Genomic DNA, 20,878 nt, shown 5'->3' on the forward strand with positions numbered 1-20,878 from the left:
AATCTGTTGTGTATGTGTTAGCATCCACCACCCAATGCTGGCTGACTTGATAACCTCAATTTTTGGTATGGTGACTGGAAACTACCAAATAATGTACAAGAATTATGTTATAGACTTTCGGTTTTCAATACACAGACACAAGTACTTAATAAGATAGATATGACAGTTAGTACCTATTATTAAACTTGTAATGCATTTATAATACGGTCATTAGGCATCAAATAACAAAATAAAGAACGAAAAGGAACATTTTCCGACTTTGGTCTTTATACAGTTTCTCTTCCTTGAAAGTAGGCCCGGCATGGCCAGGTGGTTAAGACACTCGACTCGTAATTCGAGGGTCACGCGTTCGAATCCTCGTCACACCAAACATGCTTGACCTTTCAGCCGTCTGGGTGTTATAATGTGACAGTCAATTCCACTATTCGTTGGCGAAAGAGTAGACCAACAGTTGGAGGTGGTCCCTCTAGTCTTACACTGCTAAATTAGGGACGGCTAGCGCAGATACCCCTCGTGTAGCTGTGCGCGCAATTCAAAACGAACAATATTATTTTTTCTATTCTTTTGCATTCTAGTGAGGGGGAAAACACCGTCAAGTTAACAACGTTTGTTAAAACACATTTACACTGGCGATGTACTTCACAAGAAAATCATGAGCCGTTTAGGTTTGCATGTGCGTTTTGTAGTAGAGGTCTTTAATATACTAGTTGTTGAGATGTAAATTGCTTTAAATTACTCCAATTGTTTTGATTAAATCAACCATATTAATATTTTTGCAAAAAACAATCAAAATGATTTATTTACCTAATTAAATATTTTGATTAAAGTCAATAAAGCCAACAATGTGCGAAAATAATAATTTGCTTAAGCTATTTTAATCAAAACAAAACCGATGCATTGCTCCTACTTTTTGCATGGCATTTCAAGTTTCCAAAACAAAATTTCATTTCTGCTGTGTGACCAAGTGCCGTTTTCACTGTGTTCTGACTTTATTATCGTTCCAGTTGATAAAGAATTTTCTTCTCGTTACAGCACAACGTGAACGAGCATTTGTTGTTATCGAATGTTTTTGTAAAGTCATCGCATAAGTGATTCTTGCGAGTACACTCAAACAAAGCAAATGATGTGGCTGAAGCAAGTACATGTATGCGCATGTTCGAGATAAAGCACCATCCTCTTTCAGTTAAGGGGAGTTAGAAATTAGGCATGTGTATGTAGGAGAAAGAGAAATGGACGTAAAGAGCACGAATGAAGGCTTCACGAAGTTTTTAAATTGTTTTAGTACATAATTGATCAGGGATATAGAATGATTTTGAAAAAGGTCATCACACAGTGAATAAACGTAAATAATAGCCATATTGATCACACATTACCAAAAATTAAGTCTTTTTAAATTTGAAACTCATTGATTGTCCTATTTACCAAAAAGTGCTATATTGGTCACTTTGACCTCAATTTGTAGCCTTAAAACGGCCTCCGAGACTTCTGCAACATAGCACATATTAGTTCCATACAAAGTTGTACCTGTACCCCGAATTTAGAGTTTGTAGCTTTAAATAAGCGGCCGTACATAAGGAACAACCCCACCGACAAAGAGAAAAAAACATTCATTCTTATATATATATATATAGAAAGAAATTTTTATTTCTCCTTTTCAAACTTACACTCCCGTTCTTTTCAGCCAGAAAAACATTTGGTCATATATCTATATAAATGTTTCTTTTAACCAAGCAAGCGTTAGTGGAATGGTCAAATATTATTTACAACAGTTAATATTGACTTGTCCATTAATTAGTTCAAAATTCAAGTAAAATTAATAAACACCAAAGTTCCAAAGTCAGTACCGGTTTATGTTGAAGGTCAATAAATTGGATTATTTCCAGAAGTCCATTATTATGTGATATAAAGAGTTAAATAGGAATATCTGTTCGTTTTCATTGTCCCTCGGCCTGGCATGGCCTGATGGTGAGAGTGCTGAAATCGCAGTCTGTGGCTCATGGAATTGAAACACGTTATTGAAAGTGGTTGTCCTTTGAGTTGTCGGAGATTATAACGTGACAGGCAGTCAGTCCTTCTATGTGTTGATTAAGAGTAATCCAAGAGTTGATGACGTGTGGTTTTGATCAGCTGCTTTTCCTGTAGTCTATCATTTCTAAGTTAAGGCACATATAGCCCTCGAGTAGTTTTACACGAATCTCAACAAAATAAATAAACAGTTACTCCCTCTCTATATATATATTTTGCCCCCTAGTGGCAAAGTGGTATGTTTTACAACGCTAGAAACCGGGCTTCAATGCCCGTGATGGGCAGAGCCATTAGGTATCTTTGTCCTTAATACAAAACGATAACAACAAAACAACTTTATATAATTTAAATTTGCTTATGGTTCGAATGTTGTTAAAAGATACATTTTGCTTTCAATGTAAGAAATTCGCAATAATGTTCATTGGTACAAACGGGCTGTAAATTCCTGAGCTATTATGTCACCAAAATGTTTTATTTTCTTACACGAGTTCACTGTACTATTTTGACACGGTACGTCTCTTCGTTAATTTTGTATGCATATTTAAGCTTTTCAAAATTATCAAAAGTATATATTTTCATCTTTTTAAAAATCAATTAATGTCAAATTTCCAAATAATAAGTCCACTCGCTTCAGAAAATAAACTAACCACTCTTGCTTAGTTACCTTTATAGAATTGAAGTTTAATGCGTATATGTACCGAAGGCGTTATAAAAAAAATGTTTCGTATTCTAATTCAAGAACCAAAAAACCATTTTGTTTCAACATTGGATTGCTGGTACATGTGGTACAAAACCATTTTGTTTCAACATGGGATTGCTGGTACATGTGGAACATCTATTCTCTGTCACTTATAAAAATTGAAATATTAAAATATCTGAACAAAAGATTCAGTCTAATTAATGTATATAGTTCCTAGTCCATACGTTTTATATTACTTTAAATTTTTCTGTTATGCTTGGTTTATATTGACGTGTATTTATCATATATATATATATATATATATATACACACACACGCGCACATATAGGTGATAAATGAACTGTACACGTATATTATAACTTTTGAAAACTGCCAGGTATGTTAAGGCGTTCGAATTGTAATCCCAGCGTCGCGGGTTCGAATCCCGGTCGCACCAAACATGCTCGCCCTTTCAGCTATGGGGGTGTTATAATGTGATAGTCAATCCTAATGTTCTTTGGTAAAATAGTAGCCCAAGAGTTGGCAGTGGATGATGATGACTAGCTGCCTTCCCTCTAGTATTACACTGCTAAATTGGGGACAGCTAGCACAGATTGACCTCGTATAACTTTGCGCGAAATTCAAACCAAAAAACAATATAGATATAATTAAAATGCTTATTTAGAGTAATAATACATGTTGTAAAAAAAAAAGACAGCTTCTTGTATAATATTAAATTTGTTTTGCAATATCCCCAATGGATATTTGGAATAATAAAATATAGTATACTAAAATATAAACTATATTAATAAGTTTATTATTTCCTACTGAATGTCTCTGGAACAGAAGTAAGCAATTTTGCTAACATTATTTATGGACATCTTTTATATTTTTTGTTGAATTTTGCACAAAAATATTTGAGAAAAAACTAAGCTAACTGGCCCTAATTTAGAAGTAATAGCCTAGAAGGATGGCTGTTAGTTAAAACCACCAATCGTCAACTCTTGGACTACTCTTTACAAACTAAAAACGGGGTCACAGTATAAATTTTCTACATTCGTTAACTAGATTCGAAACCGTATATTATGGGTCAAGCGACTAGTCATAATGTGTGTATATATATATATATGTACTATTTAGCTCAATTCGAAATGCTCTGTGAGGAAACATTTTTATTTGTCGCTGGTAAACATTCACATTGTATGGCTCCTCAATTGGAAAGTTTCATAAGAAGTAAATGTTGCTGATATATTTTATTAATATAAGGTTTGTAATGGTTTTTCTCAACTAACTGTGTCCTATGTTTTATCCATACAGACAACACTTTTTTTAATCAACTCTGGATTTATGTCATATAAAGTCCCACAAATTACCGATAGGGGTGACTAAGACAGTTCCATAGACCATCACAAACGTCCTGTGTTGTGTTTTATTCGAATCTAATCCATCCTGCAGATAACGAATTTCTCTTTTTTCTGAAAGAGGTGGTAGTTAATTTAGTAGATATTTTGTTCATTTATGTTCATAATTCTTATTTCGAAAGCTGTAGATCAACCAATGCAATGACATCACCTTCGATATTACTATTGATTGTATCGATATGAACAATATAGAACAGCGATAATTCTGTCAACGTTGTTTGTTGCGGACTACAGGATCAACAATAATTAATGTTTTATTACAATCAATACTGAAGTTTAGTTGTTAATGAAGTTTGGTTTTATGACGCCTTAATACGATACTCTATCGTGTCATTTCATGAATAACTTCATTTTTAAATAACTCATAGATTGTATTATTTATTTGTTTGTCTATTTGTTTTGAATTTCGCGCAAAGCTACACGAGAACTATCTGCACTAGCCGTCCCTAATTTAGCAGTGTAAGACTAGAGGAAAGGCAGCTAGTCATCACCACCCAACGGCAATTTTGGACTACTGTTTTACCAACGAGTAGTGGGATTGGCCGAAACATTATAACGCCCGCACGGTTGAAAGAGAGAACAAGTTTAGTGTGACGGTGATTCGAACTCGCAACCCTCATATTACAAGTCGATCGTTCTAACCACATCTCGTAGATTGTAAGTTATGTAAAACAAAAGGTAGAGCTAGTATCTTAACTTTAACGTAGAAGTAACAGTTAAAAATTATTGAAGATTTCTTCATTTCAAAGTGTCAAAACAGGTATCAAAGAAAGTTAAGTCACCATAAAACAAATTTAAAATTACGTAACTACCAAAGTGAACTACATTAATGTTATAAGTCATAATATTATGAGTTTATTGTTATTAATTATAAAGTTATGAGGTTGATGTTATTAGCTATAATGTTATGGCATTAATGTCGTTGTTTACAGTGTTTTGAGGTTAATGTTAGTAATTATAATGTTGTGAGGTTAATGTTATGAGGTTTATGTTATTAGATATAATTTTATAAGGTTAATGTTATTAGTTATAATGTTATGAAGTTAATTTTATTACAAGTGGAATTCAACACGTCAGAAATGCATTCAACAGATGACTGTTCTGATGGTAAAATGACAGAGTTCATGATAAAAATATCATAAACGAGTTAATTTCTATATATATTCTTATCGTTAATTGTTTATACCAAATAAGCAAATACTCTCTTCATTGTACTTTTAAATTGGCATTTGGAACTCTCGTAAAAAGAGAATAAAAAGGACTGTAACTACAGAAGCAGTTATTAGACTCGAATAATTCCTTTGGCTTAGTAATAAACTTCAGATGCTCATACTAGTAAATATAAACTGAAAATTGCTCAGTCCTGTATACTTCAAAATTTCTGAAAAATTTGAAAAAAAAATTGTTTGTGCTGTTTAAACCTGAAGAGATGAATACATTTGTTCTTTTCTTAATCCTTTAAATCAGTTTCTATTCTTCTGCTCACCGCCGAACTCAGATAACTGTGGATGTGAATAAAACAGAAGTTACCTGAAATATTTCGACTACCTTAACAACGTTTTGTCAGAATACTGGAAATGTTAAAACACTTTGCCTGACACTCCAATGCTAGCTTAACCAGTAATTGATAAAACCTGTCCGTTCTTATATCTATCATAGTATCAGTAAATTCGCTGAAATTTCGTGGTTTTCAAAAGCTGTTTATGATTTATGTAGAAATTTAACAGTTCTTTTCTGTTGTTTTTTACGTGTTTATAATGTATCTGATACAATCACGCGAGATGATTAATTAAATATAATATCCGCTGGAGCTGACAATAAACAACTGATTTTCCTTTTTTGTATACGCACAGGGAGGTTTTGTACAATAGGAATAGTACAGCTAACATTTGAAAGCTCCGAATGATTGTTGACTTTTGAAATTTATAAAATACTGCTTGTCACAAATTTTAAAACAAAGAATATCATATTAAAAGGGGAAAGAAACACTTCCAAATACCTTACTATGATAAATACATGGGATATCCTATTACAAAAGCTAGGAAGAGAGTGAGTTTTTGGAATTAAGCACAAACTCACACAGTGAGTTGTCTTTGCTTTGTCCACCACGAGTATCATAGATGTGTGTCTTCTCGCCCTACAAGACACTTTCATACATCTTACTATATGCATACCATGTCATATTACAAGCGAGGAGACACTTCCAAACATTTTACTAAATACATATAATATTACGACGACAAATGTTTTTACAGAACTATGAATAAGATTCACATTAGTGTCACGAACAAACACTTCATATTCCAAATGTATATAAGTTTAGTGCCATAATAGAATATCTGCAAAAAAAAACCAACAAAAATATCTATAAACCCGCTGTCAACTTCTTCAAAGTTACAATGGCAACCATCTTTGGGATGTCCTGTTGTTGATACTGATCCTTAAACAAATTGTGAAGAACTCCATTTTAAATGTTACATTATTATAGTGCACATTCCAGTTATATTTATTTTTCAATTTATTTTCCTCTTATTTTATCCACGGCCATCCATGGCCAAGTGTGTTAAGGCGTCCGACTCGTAATCTGAGGGTCGTGGGTTCGCATACCCGTTGCGTCAAACATGCTCGCCCTTTCAGCCGTGGAGGCGTTATAATGTGACGGTGAATGCCACTATTCGTTGGTAAAAGAGTAGCTCAAGAGTTGGCGGTGGGTGGTGATGACTAACTGCCTTTCCTTTAGTCTTACACTGCTAAATTAGGGACGGCTAGCACAGTTAGTCTTGGAGTAGCTTTGCGTGAAATTCAAACCAAACCAAACTTTATAAAGAAAGACAGCAAGAAAATATAATAAAAGCGGGATGATAATCATATATATTATCATGAACATGTTTATCAAATTAATTTATAACAAGTATAAAAAATCCAGTCCGAGAAAGTAAATAAACACAAGGAAAAGAATTTATACTATCCTTATGATGGCTAACCAACTTCAAGTAAAATTAAATATGGTCATTTTAGTCTTTCTCTAGGCTATGACTATTATAACTTTATTAGTATACTTAAATATCAGGCTTTTACCATTTAAAACAACTCCTATAATCGATAGACATGTAGTTCCGTTTTCCAGTTACATTTTAGGGACTCTGCATTGATTTTAAAATATAATAAATCATTGTTTCAGTTAAAAAAATACTTTTATTGTATTTAAGTTTCATTGGGGAAGTAAAATCAAGACAAGTACTAATTCTACATAATATAACACAGAAACACAACTTTATAAAAATAGTGTAGTACAAAGTTTAATATTACAATATAAACAAATAACAAGCTTCTACATAATATAACACAGAAACACAACTTTATAAAAATAGTGTAGTACAAAGTTTAATATTACAATATAAACAAATAACAAGCTTCTACATAATATAACACAGAAACACAACTTTATAAAAATAGTGTAGTACAAAGTTTAATATTACAATATAAACAAATAACAAGCTTCTACATAATATAACACAGAAACACAACTTTATAAAAAATAGTGTAGTACAAAATTTAATATTACAATATAAACAAATAACAAGCTTCTACATAATATAACACAGAAACACAACTTTATAAAAATAGTGTAGTACAAAGTTTAATATTACAATATAAACAAATAACAAGCTTCTACATAATATAACACAGAAACACAACTTTATAAAAATAGTGTAGTACAAAGTTTAATATTACAATATAAACAAATAACAAGCTTCTACATAATATAACACAGAAACACAACTTTATAAAAAATAGTGTAGTACAAAGTTTAATATTACAATATAAACAAATAACAAGCTTCTACATAATATAACACAGAAACACAACTTTATAAAAATAGTGTAGTACAAAGTTTAATATTACAATATAAACAAATAACAAGCTTCTACATAATATAACACAGAAACACAACTTTATAAAAATAGTGTAGTACAAAGTTTAATATTACAATATAAACAAATAACAAGCTTCTACATAATATAACACAGAAAACACAACTTTATAAAAATAGTGTAGTACAAAGTTTAATATTACAATATAAACAAATAACAAGCTTCTACATAATATAACACAGAAACACAACTTTATAAAAATAGTGTAGTACAAAGTTTAATATTACAATATAAACAAATAACAAGCTTCTACATAATATAACACAGAAACACAACTTTATAAAAATAGTGTAGTACAAAGTTTAATATTACAATATAAACAAATAACAAGCTTCTACATAATATAACACAGAAACACAACTTTATAAAAAATAGTGTAGTACAAAGTTTAATATTACAATATAAACAAATAACAAGCTTCTACATAATATAACACAGAAACACAACATTATAAAAATAATGTAGTACAAAGTTTAATATTACAATATAAACAAATAACAAGCTTTTACATAATATAACACAGAAACACAACTTTATAAAAATAGTGTAGTACAAAGTTTAATATTACAATATAAACAAATAACAAGCTTCTACATAATATAACACAGAAACACAACTTTATAAAAATAGTGTAGTACAAAGTTTAATATTACAATATAAACAAATAACAAGCTTCTACATAATATAACACAGAAACACAACTTTATAAAAATAGTGTAGTACAAAGTTTAATATTACAATATAAACAAATAACAAGCTTCTACATAATATAACACAGAAACACAACATTATAAAAATAGTGTAGTACAAAGTTTAATATTACAATATAAACAAATAACAAGCTTTTACATAATATAACACAGAAACACAACTTTATAAAAATAGTGTAGTACAAAGTTTAATATTACAATATAAACAAATAACAAGCTTCTACATAATATAACACAGAAACACAACTTTATAAAAATAGTGTAGTACAAAGTTTAATATTACAATATAAACAAATAACAAGCTTCTACATAATATAACACAGAAACACAACTTTATAAAAAATAATGTAGTACAAAGTTTAATATTACAATATAAACAAATAACAAGCTTCTACATAATATAACACAGAAACACAACTTTATAAAAATAGTGTAGTACAAAGTTTAATATTACAATATAAACAAATAACAAGCTTCTACATAATATAACACAGAAACACAACTTTATAAAAATAGTGTAGTACAAAGTTTAATATTACAATATAAACAAATAACAAGCTTCTACATAATATAACACAGAAACACAACTTTATAAAAAATAGTGTAGTACAAAGTTTAATATTACAATATAAACAAATAACAAGCTTTTACATAATATAACACAGAAACACAACTTTATAAAAATAGTGTAGTACAAAGTTTAATATTACAATATAAACAAATAACAAGCTTCTACATAATATAACACAGAAACACAACATTATAAAAATAATGTAGTACAAAGTTTAATATTACAATATAAACAAATAACAAGCTTCTACATAATATAACACAGAAACACAACTTTATAAAAATAGTGTAGTACAAAGTTTAATATTACAATATAAACAAATAACAAGCTTCTACATAATATAACACAGAAACACAACATTATAAAAATAGTGTAGTACAAAGTTTAATATTACAATATAAACAAATAACAAGCTTCTACATAATATAACACAGAAACACAACTTTATAAAAATAGTGTAGTACAAAGTTTAATATTACAATATAAACAAATAACAAGCTTTTACATAATATAACACAGAAACACAACTTTATAAAAATAGTGTAGTACAAAGTTTAATATTACAATATAAACAAATAACAAGCTTCTACATAATATAACACAGAAACACAACATTATAAAAATAATCTAGTACAAAATTTAATATTACAATATAAACAAATAACAAGCTTCTACATAATATAACACAGAAACACAACATTATAAAAAATAGTGTAGTACAAAGTTTAATATTACAATATAAACAAATAACAAGCTTCTACATAATATAACACAGAAACACAACATTATAAAAAAATAGTGTAGTACAAAGTTTAATATTACAATATAAACAAATAACAAGCTTCTACATAATATAACACAGAAACACAACATTATAAAAATAGTGTAGTACAAAGTTTAATATTACAATATAAACAAATAACAAGCTTCTACATAATATAACACAGAAACACAACTTTATAAAAATAGTGTAGTACAAAGTTTAATATTACAATATAAACAAATAACAAGCTTCTACATAATATAACACAGAAACACAACTTTATAAAAATAGTGTAGTACAAAGTTTAATATTACAATATAAACAAATAACAAGCTTTTACATAATATAACACAGAAACACAACTTTATAAAAATAGTGTAGTACAAAGTTTAATATTACAATATAAACAAATAACAAGCTTCTACATAATATAACACAGAAACACAACATTATAAAAATAGTGTAGTACAAAGTTTAATATTACAATATAAACAAATAACAAGCTTCTACATAATATAACACAGAAACACAACTTTATAAAAATAGTGTAGTACAAAGTTTAATATTACAATATAAACAAATAACAAGCTTCTACATAATATAACACAGAAACACAACTTTATAAAAATAGTGTAGTACAAAGTTTAATATTACAATATAAACAAATAACAAGCTTCTACATAATATAACACAGAAACACAACTTTATAAAAATAGTGTAGTACAAAGTTTAATATTACAATATAAACAAATAACAAGCTTCTACATAATATAACACAGAAACACAACATTATAAAAATAATGTAGTACAAAGTTTAATATTACAATATAAACAAATAACAAGCTTCTACATAATATAACACAGAAACACAACTTTATAAAAATAGTGTAGTACAAAGTTTAATATTACAATATAAACAAATAACAAGCTTCTACATAATATAACACAGAAACACAACTTTATAAAAATAGTGTAGTACAAAGTTTAATATTACAATATAAACAAATAACAAGCTTCTACATAATATAACACAGAAACACAACTTTATAAAAAATAGTGTAGTACAAAGTTTAATATTACAATATAAACAAATAACAAGCTTCTACATAATATAACACAGAAACACAACTTTATAAAAATAGTGTAGTACAAAATTTAATATTACAATATAAACAAATAACAAGCTTCTACATAATATAACACAGAAACACAACTTTATAAAAATAGTGTAGTACAAAGTTTAATATTACAATATAAACAAATAACAAGCTTCTACATAATATAACACAGAAACACAACTTTATAAAAATAGTGTAGTACAAAGTTTAATATTACAATATAAACAAATAACAAGCTTTTACATAATATAACACAGAAACACAACTTTATAAAAATAGTGTAGTACAAAGTTTAATATTACAATATAAACAAATAACAAGCTTCTACATAATATAACACAGAAACACAACATTATAAAAATAATGTAGTACAAAGTTTAATATTACAATATAAACAAATAACAAGCTTTTACATAATATAACACAGAAACACAACTTTATAAAAATAGTGTAGTACAAAGTTTAATATTACAATATAAACAAATAACAAGCTTCTACATAATATAACACAGAAACACAACATTATAAAAATAGTGTAGTACAAAGTTTAATATTACAATATAAACAAATAACAAGCTTCTACATAATATAACACAGAAACACAACTTTATAAAAATAGTGTAGTACAAAGTTTAATATTACAATATAAACAAATAACAAGCTTTACATAATATAACACAGAAACACAACTTTATAAAAAATAGTGTAGTACAAAGTTTAATATTACAATATAAACAAATAATAAGCTTCTACATAATATAACACAGAAACACAACATTATAAAAATAATCTAGTACAAAATTTAATATTACAATATAAACAAATAACAAACTTTTACATAATATAACACAGAAACACAACATTATAAAAATAGTGTAGTACAAAGTTTAATATTACAATATAAACAAATAACAAGCTTCTACATAATATAACACAGAAACACAACATTATAAAAATAGTGTAGTACAAAGTTTAATATTACAATATAAACAAATAACAAGCTTCTACATAATATAACACAGAAACACAACATTATAAAAAAATAGTGTAGTACAAAGTTTAATATTACAATATAAACAAATAACAAGCTTCTACATAGTATAACACAGAAACACAACTTTATAAAAAATAGTGTAGTACAAAGTTTAATATTACAATATAAACAAATAACAAGCTTCTACATAATATAACACAGAAACACAACATTATAAAAATAATGTAGTACAAAGTTTAATATTACAATGTAAACAAATAACAAGCTTTTACATAATATAACACAGAAACACAACTTTATAAAAATAGTGTAGTACAAAGTTTAATATTACAATATAAACAAATAACAAGCTTCTACATAATATAACACAGAAACACAACTTTATAAAAAATAGTGTAGTACAAAGTTTAATATTACAATATAAACAAATAACAAGCTTCTACATAATATAACACAGAAACACAACATTATAAAAATAGTGTAGTACAAAGTTTAATATTACAATATAAACAAATAACAAGCTTCTACATAATATAACACAGAAACACAACATTATAAAAATAGTGTAGTACAAAGTTTAATATTACAATATAAACAAATAACAAGCTTCTACATAGTATAACACAGAAACACAACTTTATAAAAATAGTGTAGTACAAAGTTTAATATTACAATATAAACAAATAACAAGCTTCTACATAATATAACACAGAAACACAACATTATAAAAATAATGTAGTACAAAGTTTAATATTACAATATAAACAAATAATAAGCTTCTACATAATATAACACAGAAACACAACATTATAAAAATAATCTAGTACAAAATTTAATATTACAATATAAACAAATAACAAGCTTTTACATAATATAACACAGAAACACAACATTATAAAAATAGTGTAGTACAAAGTTTAATATTACAATATAAACAAATAACAAGCTTCTACATAATATAACACAGAAACACAACATTATAAAAATAGTGTAGTACAAAGTTTAATATTACAATATAAACAAATAACAAGCTTCTATATAATATAACACAGAAACACAACATTATAAAAATAGTGTAGTACAAAGTTCAATATTACAATATAAACAAATAACAAGCTCAGTATCATAGTCGATTCGCCATTTGTCATTGAATTGTACTGGTTTCAGTGAATCCCATTCTTCATCAGAAATTCTGGGCCCAACATGTTATAAAAACAAACACTGTTCTTATAGTAGTGGGATATATATTCTACATAGGCTGTTTTCAATTGTCTTTTATTCACCACGGGATTTGAAGTCTATGAAGCATTGACGCTAGTGGTTTATTCGTCTGAATTATTCATCTGACAAGCTGTTTAATATACTGAAACTAAATGTGAATCCCCATTTATCATTCGATTCAATATCACTAGATTATATCAAACGAAACTCTTCGTATTTAACTGTGATTTTAAATTATCGTAAACGTGTCCGCTAACGTCAACTTGTAAATTGTTTTCCCATATTTTGAATGCGTTTCAAAATTACACTTTAGACTTCGAAGGACTGGATAATTTTTTGCTTAGGTAATTTTCTGATAATTTAATATATATAACCGATTTTTTTCAGAAATATAAAATTCAATTTTTCGATTCATCTAGTAAATTGTTATTAATTCGATTTAAATAAACTGGTAGAAGTGACGGCAGGACTATTTGATATTTTTTATCTCGAATCGTAAAAGGTTGATTGTTAGAGTTGGGGTACTGTAATATAAACTAAACTAAAATTCTACTGAAAAATATTGGTTGGTTGGTTTCAAGCACAAATCTGCACAATAGGCTGTCTGTCTTTGTTCTGCCCACAACGAGTATCGAAATCCGATTTTAGTACTGGAAAATAAGTGACCGGTATCATAGTTAACATTAGGAATATAACTGGTGAAAGTCTTCATCATTTAAATTTACTTTTTATGTTAACTGTTGAAAAGAATTGCGTCTAATAGCCCTTACACAAGGTCTTCAGTACTTATTTATTAATTTCAATTTTTCCAGCTGAATTTTGATAGTTTAAACTTTGAATTTTTTTTCTAATCTCTTTAATTCACTTTAAATGTGTTTGTGTTTTCTTAGAGCAAAGCCACATCGGACTATCTGCTGAGTCCATCGAGGGGAATCACTTTGAATACCCGAAGAGTTGCACGTGATAAAAGTCTCAGTTTGTCCCTATATCGTTATATAAAAGTAATGGTTTCGTGTATTAATAGAATACTTTATTACAAGAATAACATAACATTTATCATTTACCTAAGACGTACGACTCAGCATGGCCAGGTGATTAAAGCACTCGACTCGTAATATGAGGTCACGGGTTGGAATTCCCGTCACACAAAACATGCTTGCCCTTTCAGCCGTGGAGGCGTTGTAATGTAATGGTCAATTCCACTATTCGTTGGTAAAAGAGTAGCCCAAGAGTTGATGGTGAGTTGTGATGACTAGCTACTTTCCCTCTGGTTTCTCACTGCTAAATTAGGGACGGCTAACGCAGAGAGCCCTTGTGTAGCTTTGCGCGAAATTCAGAACAAACAAGCAAAACCTGAGACGTTCGTATCAGTCCAGCATTTGAGATCTTTTATATTTTTTTCAAAAACTAATTATATCATTAACCTAAAACATTCACAGATAGTGGCCAGTTTCTTTAGGAAAAAATTGAACAAAGTCATTAAGTTAGAAAATATAACAAAATTAACACTGATAATACAAAATATCCTACTATTGGCTTAAACAGATGACATGTTAGCAAGCGCCACCTATGTTGGATCTCTTTTTTTTTTCTTCTCTTCACAGAGGACATTTCCTCACTAATCTGCATTTCATAGTCTGCGCTTCTGTTTGATATGATATTCAAGCTTACTGTACTACAGTGAAATAAAAGTCATGTTTGAGAAATGTGGATAATGAAATTTGAAAAGCCTGTTGTGAATAGTGGAATTCTTGACAAATATCTGTGTTGTATGTAGTTTGTCTAGGAAAGTTTCTAATTTTTATGAATCTGTAGTTGGTTTACGATTTTCCTTTAAGTGTGATTAATAATACTTAATATCATTATGATACTGTTGTAATTTTTAAGTTGAGAAACTCCTTTTTGTTGCATCAATTTTACTGTCGATGTTACGTTACTCTGACATCCATTTCATAAAATGAATTTTTGTTCTTCAATATTTCTTTCTAGAATTTCAACATCTTTCGTGAGCAGCCGCAAGATACCAATGTGTCTTCTGGTATCATAGCAACCGCTTCATCTGTGTCCGCATCTCAGTCTGCGAGATCAACCATGGCGTCCAGTTCTTCGTCGAGTAAAAACACCGTAGAGCAAGTCCATGTGCGGTTATCTCTTCCTAACGTACACGTGCCAGAAGAATCGGTCTCTCCATCCCAGTCAAGCTACTCCTTACCTACCGTCAGGAGGCGCTCTCCCGTTGTAAGCAGAGCTCGCTCTGTAGATGCACGTGCCCAGCCGTACATGCCACGTTTGTCCATTTCAGATCGATCTGATAGCCAGCAGTCAGAGACAGCTAACGAATCTCGTACTCCCATATCCCCATACCACAGTTCTTTCTCACCCGTAACACTATCACCATTGCTAGATAATTGTTTGCGACCTTCGTCCCCTACTCACGGGGGACGATCACGGTCTCTATCTCCAGTGTCGCCGTTATTGTCTCCAGCTTGTGTTCAGGGCACAGAGTCACCTAACAACACTGGACCTGCAAGCCCAATAGGTACTGCTCACTTTAAGTTAATATTATGTTGTTATGAATGCGTGGCAAAATTTGGTCTATCATGATTATCGGCAGTTGTGGAAAGAACATAATGGGGTCTTTATACAGTCGACGTTGAGGTAATGTAATTAATATAGTAGAAATGTGCGTCCAATGATGAATTACTAAAATTCGTGGGGTGCCCTCCCCCTGCGAAGATTATTGTCCACCACTGATTTAAATAGACATAGACTAATATTTGTTTAATGGATAACAACCAACTTGAAAGGAAAGAGAAGCGTTTAATCCTTAATTTTAACCAGCTTATCCCTAAATGGGATTTTTATTTGTTTGTCAAAAATTATTCATTTCATCATATATAATCCTCAATACACAATGAACTTATAATAAAATCAACTTATCAGTAAGAATGTGGAAAAGCTATAGTAAGACAAAAAACAAACAAAACTGACAATTAAACGTTTCCTGAATAAAGACAATATGAACAATAACATTATATATCAACTGATTAACGCCACTAGTGGTTTCTTTCTGCAGCTTCAAACATGGCATTCCTATTTGAAAGTCCTAGTCATACTTTGGTTCATTGCTAAGTACTACATGTCTTATCTATTATGTGGAAAGTTTCAACTTAAGACTTTGAAATGAATTATTAGGTGATTTTCTTAATCCAGGAAAAAAGTAAAAAAAACATTAGGCCTAAAAAGTTGATCATTTGTCGTTCGTGTGTTTGTTTGTTTCGTGTAAAGCTACACAAAGTATTATATATATATATATATATATACATAAACGTCCTATGTGTTAAATGATATATTAAAAGAGAATGTATACACTGCTGGCCAAAATCTTAAGGCCAATGAACATAAAGACAAAATATGCATTTTGCGTTGTCAGACTCAACCACTTATTTGAGTAGAGTTACGAAAGATGAAAATAAGAAAAAGGAAAATAAAAATAAAAAAACATTTTAGCATTTAATAGGGAAAATGTGAACACTATAAAATTAGCCTAAATACTAGCTGGTCAAAAGTTTAAGACCATACCAAGAAGTTCTAAACAGGGTCGGAAATGCCCAACAAGAGGTTTCAGTAGTGAGTTGCACAGCTGTCATTGCGAATAACTTCAAGCATTCGCTTTGGCATGGTCGATATAAGCGTTTGCAGAAGGCTGGCTGGAATGTTATTCCAAGTGGTGAAGATGGCTTTACGAAGATCATGCACTGTTTGGAATTGACGTTCATTTCTATAGACTTCCCTTGCCATCCATCTCCAAACATTTTCAACGGGGTTCAGTTCGGGTGAACACGCTGGATGATCCAAAAGAATCACGTTATTCTTCATGAAAAGGCCCTTTGTCCTGCTGGCATTGTGGATTGCAGTGTTGTCCTGCTGAAAACCCAATTATTTCCACACAAGCGAGGACCTTCAGTCAATAAGGATGCTCTCTCCAACGTGCCAATGTAGCCAGCTGTTGTTTGACGTCCCTGTGTAACCTAAAGCTCCATTGTTCCATGGAAGGAGAAAGCTCCCCAGATCATGATGGAACCTCTTCCACTGTGTCGTGTAGAAAATGTCTCCGGTGGGATATCCTTATCGTGCCAGTAACATTGAAAGCCATCTGGACCATCCAGGTTAAATTTTTTCTCACCCGAAAACAAAACCTTATTCCACTTTTCTACGTCCCATGTTTGATGTCTCTCAGCAATGTTTAACTGAGCTGTTTCGTGGTGTGGAAGGAGGAGTGGCCTTTGAAGACGTTTTCGGTTTTAAAGCCTTTCTCTCGCAGATGCCGTCTTATTGTTCTTGAGCTGCATTTTGCGTCCGTAAGGGCCTTAATCTGGTCGGTGATCGGCTGGTGTCTTGCTGGACAACCCGTCGAATCCTCCTGCTTAAAGCTGGCGAAATTTTCTTGGGCCGACCACTTGAAATTCTCGTTCCTTATCCCTCAGGATCTTTTAAGAAATTTGCAACAGCAGTTTTACTACGCCCAATCTCACCAGTGATGGCACGCTGAGAGAGACCTTGCTTTTCCAGCTCGACAATTCTGCCACGTTCAAACTCTGTCAAATTTTTAGCCTTTGCCATGTTTTTACCAAATGTAATGCTTGAACACAAATGACTGAATTTCGTTATGTGTTTACCGATTAACACTTCGTTTCAGTATGGTCTTAAACTTTTGACCAGCTAGTATTTAGGCTAATTTCATAGTGTTGTTCACATTTCCCTATTAAATGCTGAAAGGTTTTTTATTTTTATTTTCCCTTTTCTTATTTTCATCTTTCAAAGCTCTACTCAAATGAGTGGTTGAGTCTAACAATGCAAAATGCATCTTTTTTCTTTATGTTCATTGGCCTTAAGATTTTTCCAGCACTGTATGTGATTTTTAATCGACATATTTAGAGAGCACTTTTAACCCCAAAGTGGGGAGCACATTTTAACCAACGAGCCGCAGACCTTTAACCCTAAAATTCCCAGTTCAAGGATGTTAACAACTAGAACACGCTCTGACCCGTTATCACTTGCATTTCAGTGTAGCATACTAAAGCTCTATGTATAATTTAACAGTCGAATTGACATAAATCTAAACTAATTCAGCCTACAACGTACGCTCCTCCTACCTGACATCTTTATTGCGCAAAAAATACTTTGCTTTAGAAAGTAATAAAGTTATGACTACAAAAGGTTGTTCGCTTTCTTAGTACTAGTGCAATCTTACAATAAGTGATGATCCATCTAACACTTGTCTTGTCATAATTGTCATAAGCAGGAAAATGCTTGTACAATTTCAAAATTTCATGAAAGATGGAGTTGAGATGCTGTCTCCAGAGAATGACCAAGAAACAAAGGCAACTAGAAGGAAATCAATTGACGGCTTTCTTACTCACGAGTTATGTGAAAATTGCACACACACACATAGAAAATACCTGTTACGTTTCTGATGATAACATATTAAAATAAAAAGTAGTGAGCGCAACATGTGTTTCTATACCGCGATGGAAGGGTGTGAACGCTGTTATTGCGTTTTATTCATTACAATGGAAACACTTACTAAAGTCGTAGCCCAATAAAAATATAACTTTGAATTGTTTAGAAATCAGAAGTATTATTTAGACGGATATATTAACGCTACTGAGTTTCACGTACTTTATTTCACTTGTAGGAGCCATCCAACCTGACTTGTATAAGAAGAAGGACACGGTTTTTTTTCAGTCCTCAGATAGCCAGGACAAAGATAAGTGTGGACGACTCCATTTACGACTAAAGTACGATTTCAACCGATCGGACCTTGTTGTCCACGTCATTGAAGGCTGGTTCTAAGTATCCCTAATGTGTTCTTATCGATAATGCTAAATAATTTTCTATGGCTGTGATAAAATAAAAACTCTAATGCCAGCTATTGGTAAGGAAGATACTTACGACTTTAATTTACAGTTTTTCCTATATGAATTAAAATAAACAAATTTACTCAACTTAAGGGTTTTTTTGTCTTTCTAATTATTTGCAAAGCTATTAAGCGTATAATTAATTCGAGAACAGGTGAGTTGTAGATATTACAGAAAAAATTATCTTAAGTATAGTATGTTTTAATACAAAAAGTAAACTTATGTTTATACTTTTAATTGTACACTTTATTATAAGTCTGTAGTCGAAAAGTTGAACTATTACAAATACTTTCGTATGGTGTGAAAAGATTAACCAACGTTTTTACTCATTTTGTTATTTTCAGTACGTAAGAAACAGTAACGTTTCATATAATCAGTTCAGTTAGATAATGAATAACCGACGATTGCTTTTAATTCCTTTTATCTAAACTGTTTATACACCAAATCACTTGTGTTTCAATGACTATGATGAATACGGGATTTTGTGTATTTGAGTCAACAAAATGTTTACAATATTTCAGTTAATTTCGTTAATTACTGACTTTCGAACAAGATAATGCGTGAATCTATGAGATTTGACAAAATTGGGGAATGAATTGTTTCACGTTCACTTTATTGCGCGTGATTACTCTACGGTCGCTATTTTCAAACTTGTTCGTTAAACCAGCTGCATAATGGACAGAATGGCAACAGATCATTTCATAGAAGAATAAATCTTGGCTCCTGGTTACGAAATACGATAGAATGTTAAGCGGAATCCGTTATTTGTACAACAGAAAATTGAAAACGCATCTGATTTGGCAAAAAAAAAGAATACGTTCTCACAAGTCACTGAAACCGTATAGCTATTTTGAGGAAGGATGGATGCTAGGAAAACACCAAAGGGTGGCGGATAATGAGAGCGAAAATTGTGTAGTTCAGTCGGAGGTGACAATATCATTGTGTCAGCGAACAAGCGCACAACATATGTTTGTCTTGACCACAATAGATCTGTTATAGGTTGGATATTTGAATTTGTTACAGACTATGTTGACTTGACGTCATACAAGTTTTGGTTTTTATATCTCAGTTATTATCTGTTCATTATCTTGTTGAGGTAAATTTATTGATTAAGATATTTCATTAGTAATTACCTGTGTCACAATTTTTCACCAGTGTAGAACTAGTCTTGCCTATAGATTTCAATTCAACCAGCACTTTGAGACAAGCTACGATATTGAATTCACAACTGCTTGCTGACGTACTATTTGTAAATCATTTGAAAGTCATACCTGTTGACAAATGAGTACGAAAATACCAAAATACCTCCCAGCCTTTTGTTAAACATAAGTCATAATCGAGATGAAAACGAGGAACTATTCATGAAGTAACCTGTTTATTGTATTATTATAAGTTTGATCTACAGTCAGGGTATATTGTGTTAACTATAAAACACTTTCTGTTTAATATAAATTTTACTATTGAAAACCGAAGGGTTACTTGCACTAAGTAAAAGTAGTACAATATGAATCTTATAGTAA

At 30.5% G+C, this 20,878-nt stretch overlaps 1 protein-coding gene across 2 annotated transcripts in view; it reads left to right on the forward strand.

Moving 5' to 3' along the window:
- The window catches only part of LOC143250470 (synaptotagmin-5-like), a 43,266-nt gene that overhangs the window by 18,212 nt on the left and 4,176 nt on the right, over positions 1-20,878 (forward strand). For both annotated transcript variants that reach the window (XM_076501062.1, XM_076501069.1), the window contains exons 2-3: positions 15,427-15,976; positions 19,136-19,282. In XM_076501062.1, the coding sequence (XP_076357177.1) occupies positions 15,427-15,976; positions 19,136-19,282 (697 nt within the window). The remainder of the gene's footprint in view (positions 1-15,426; positions 15,977-19,135; positions 19,283-20,878) is intronic.

Source organism: Tachypleus tridentatus, chromosome 1 (assembly GCF_004210375.1).
Source record: "Tachypleus tridentatus isolate NWPU-2018 chromosome 1, ASM421037v1, whole genome shotgun sequence".
NCBI classification, from domain to species: domain Eukaryota; kingdom Metazoa; phylum Arthropoda; class Merostomata; order Xiphosura; family Limulidae; genus Tachypleus; species Tachypleus tridentatus.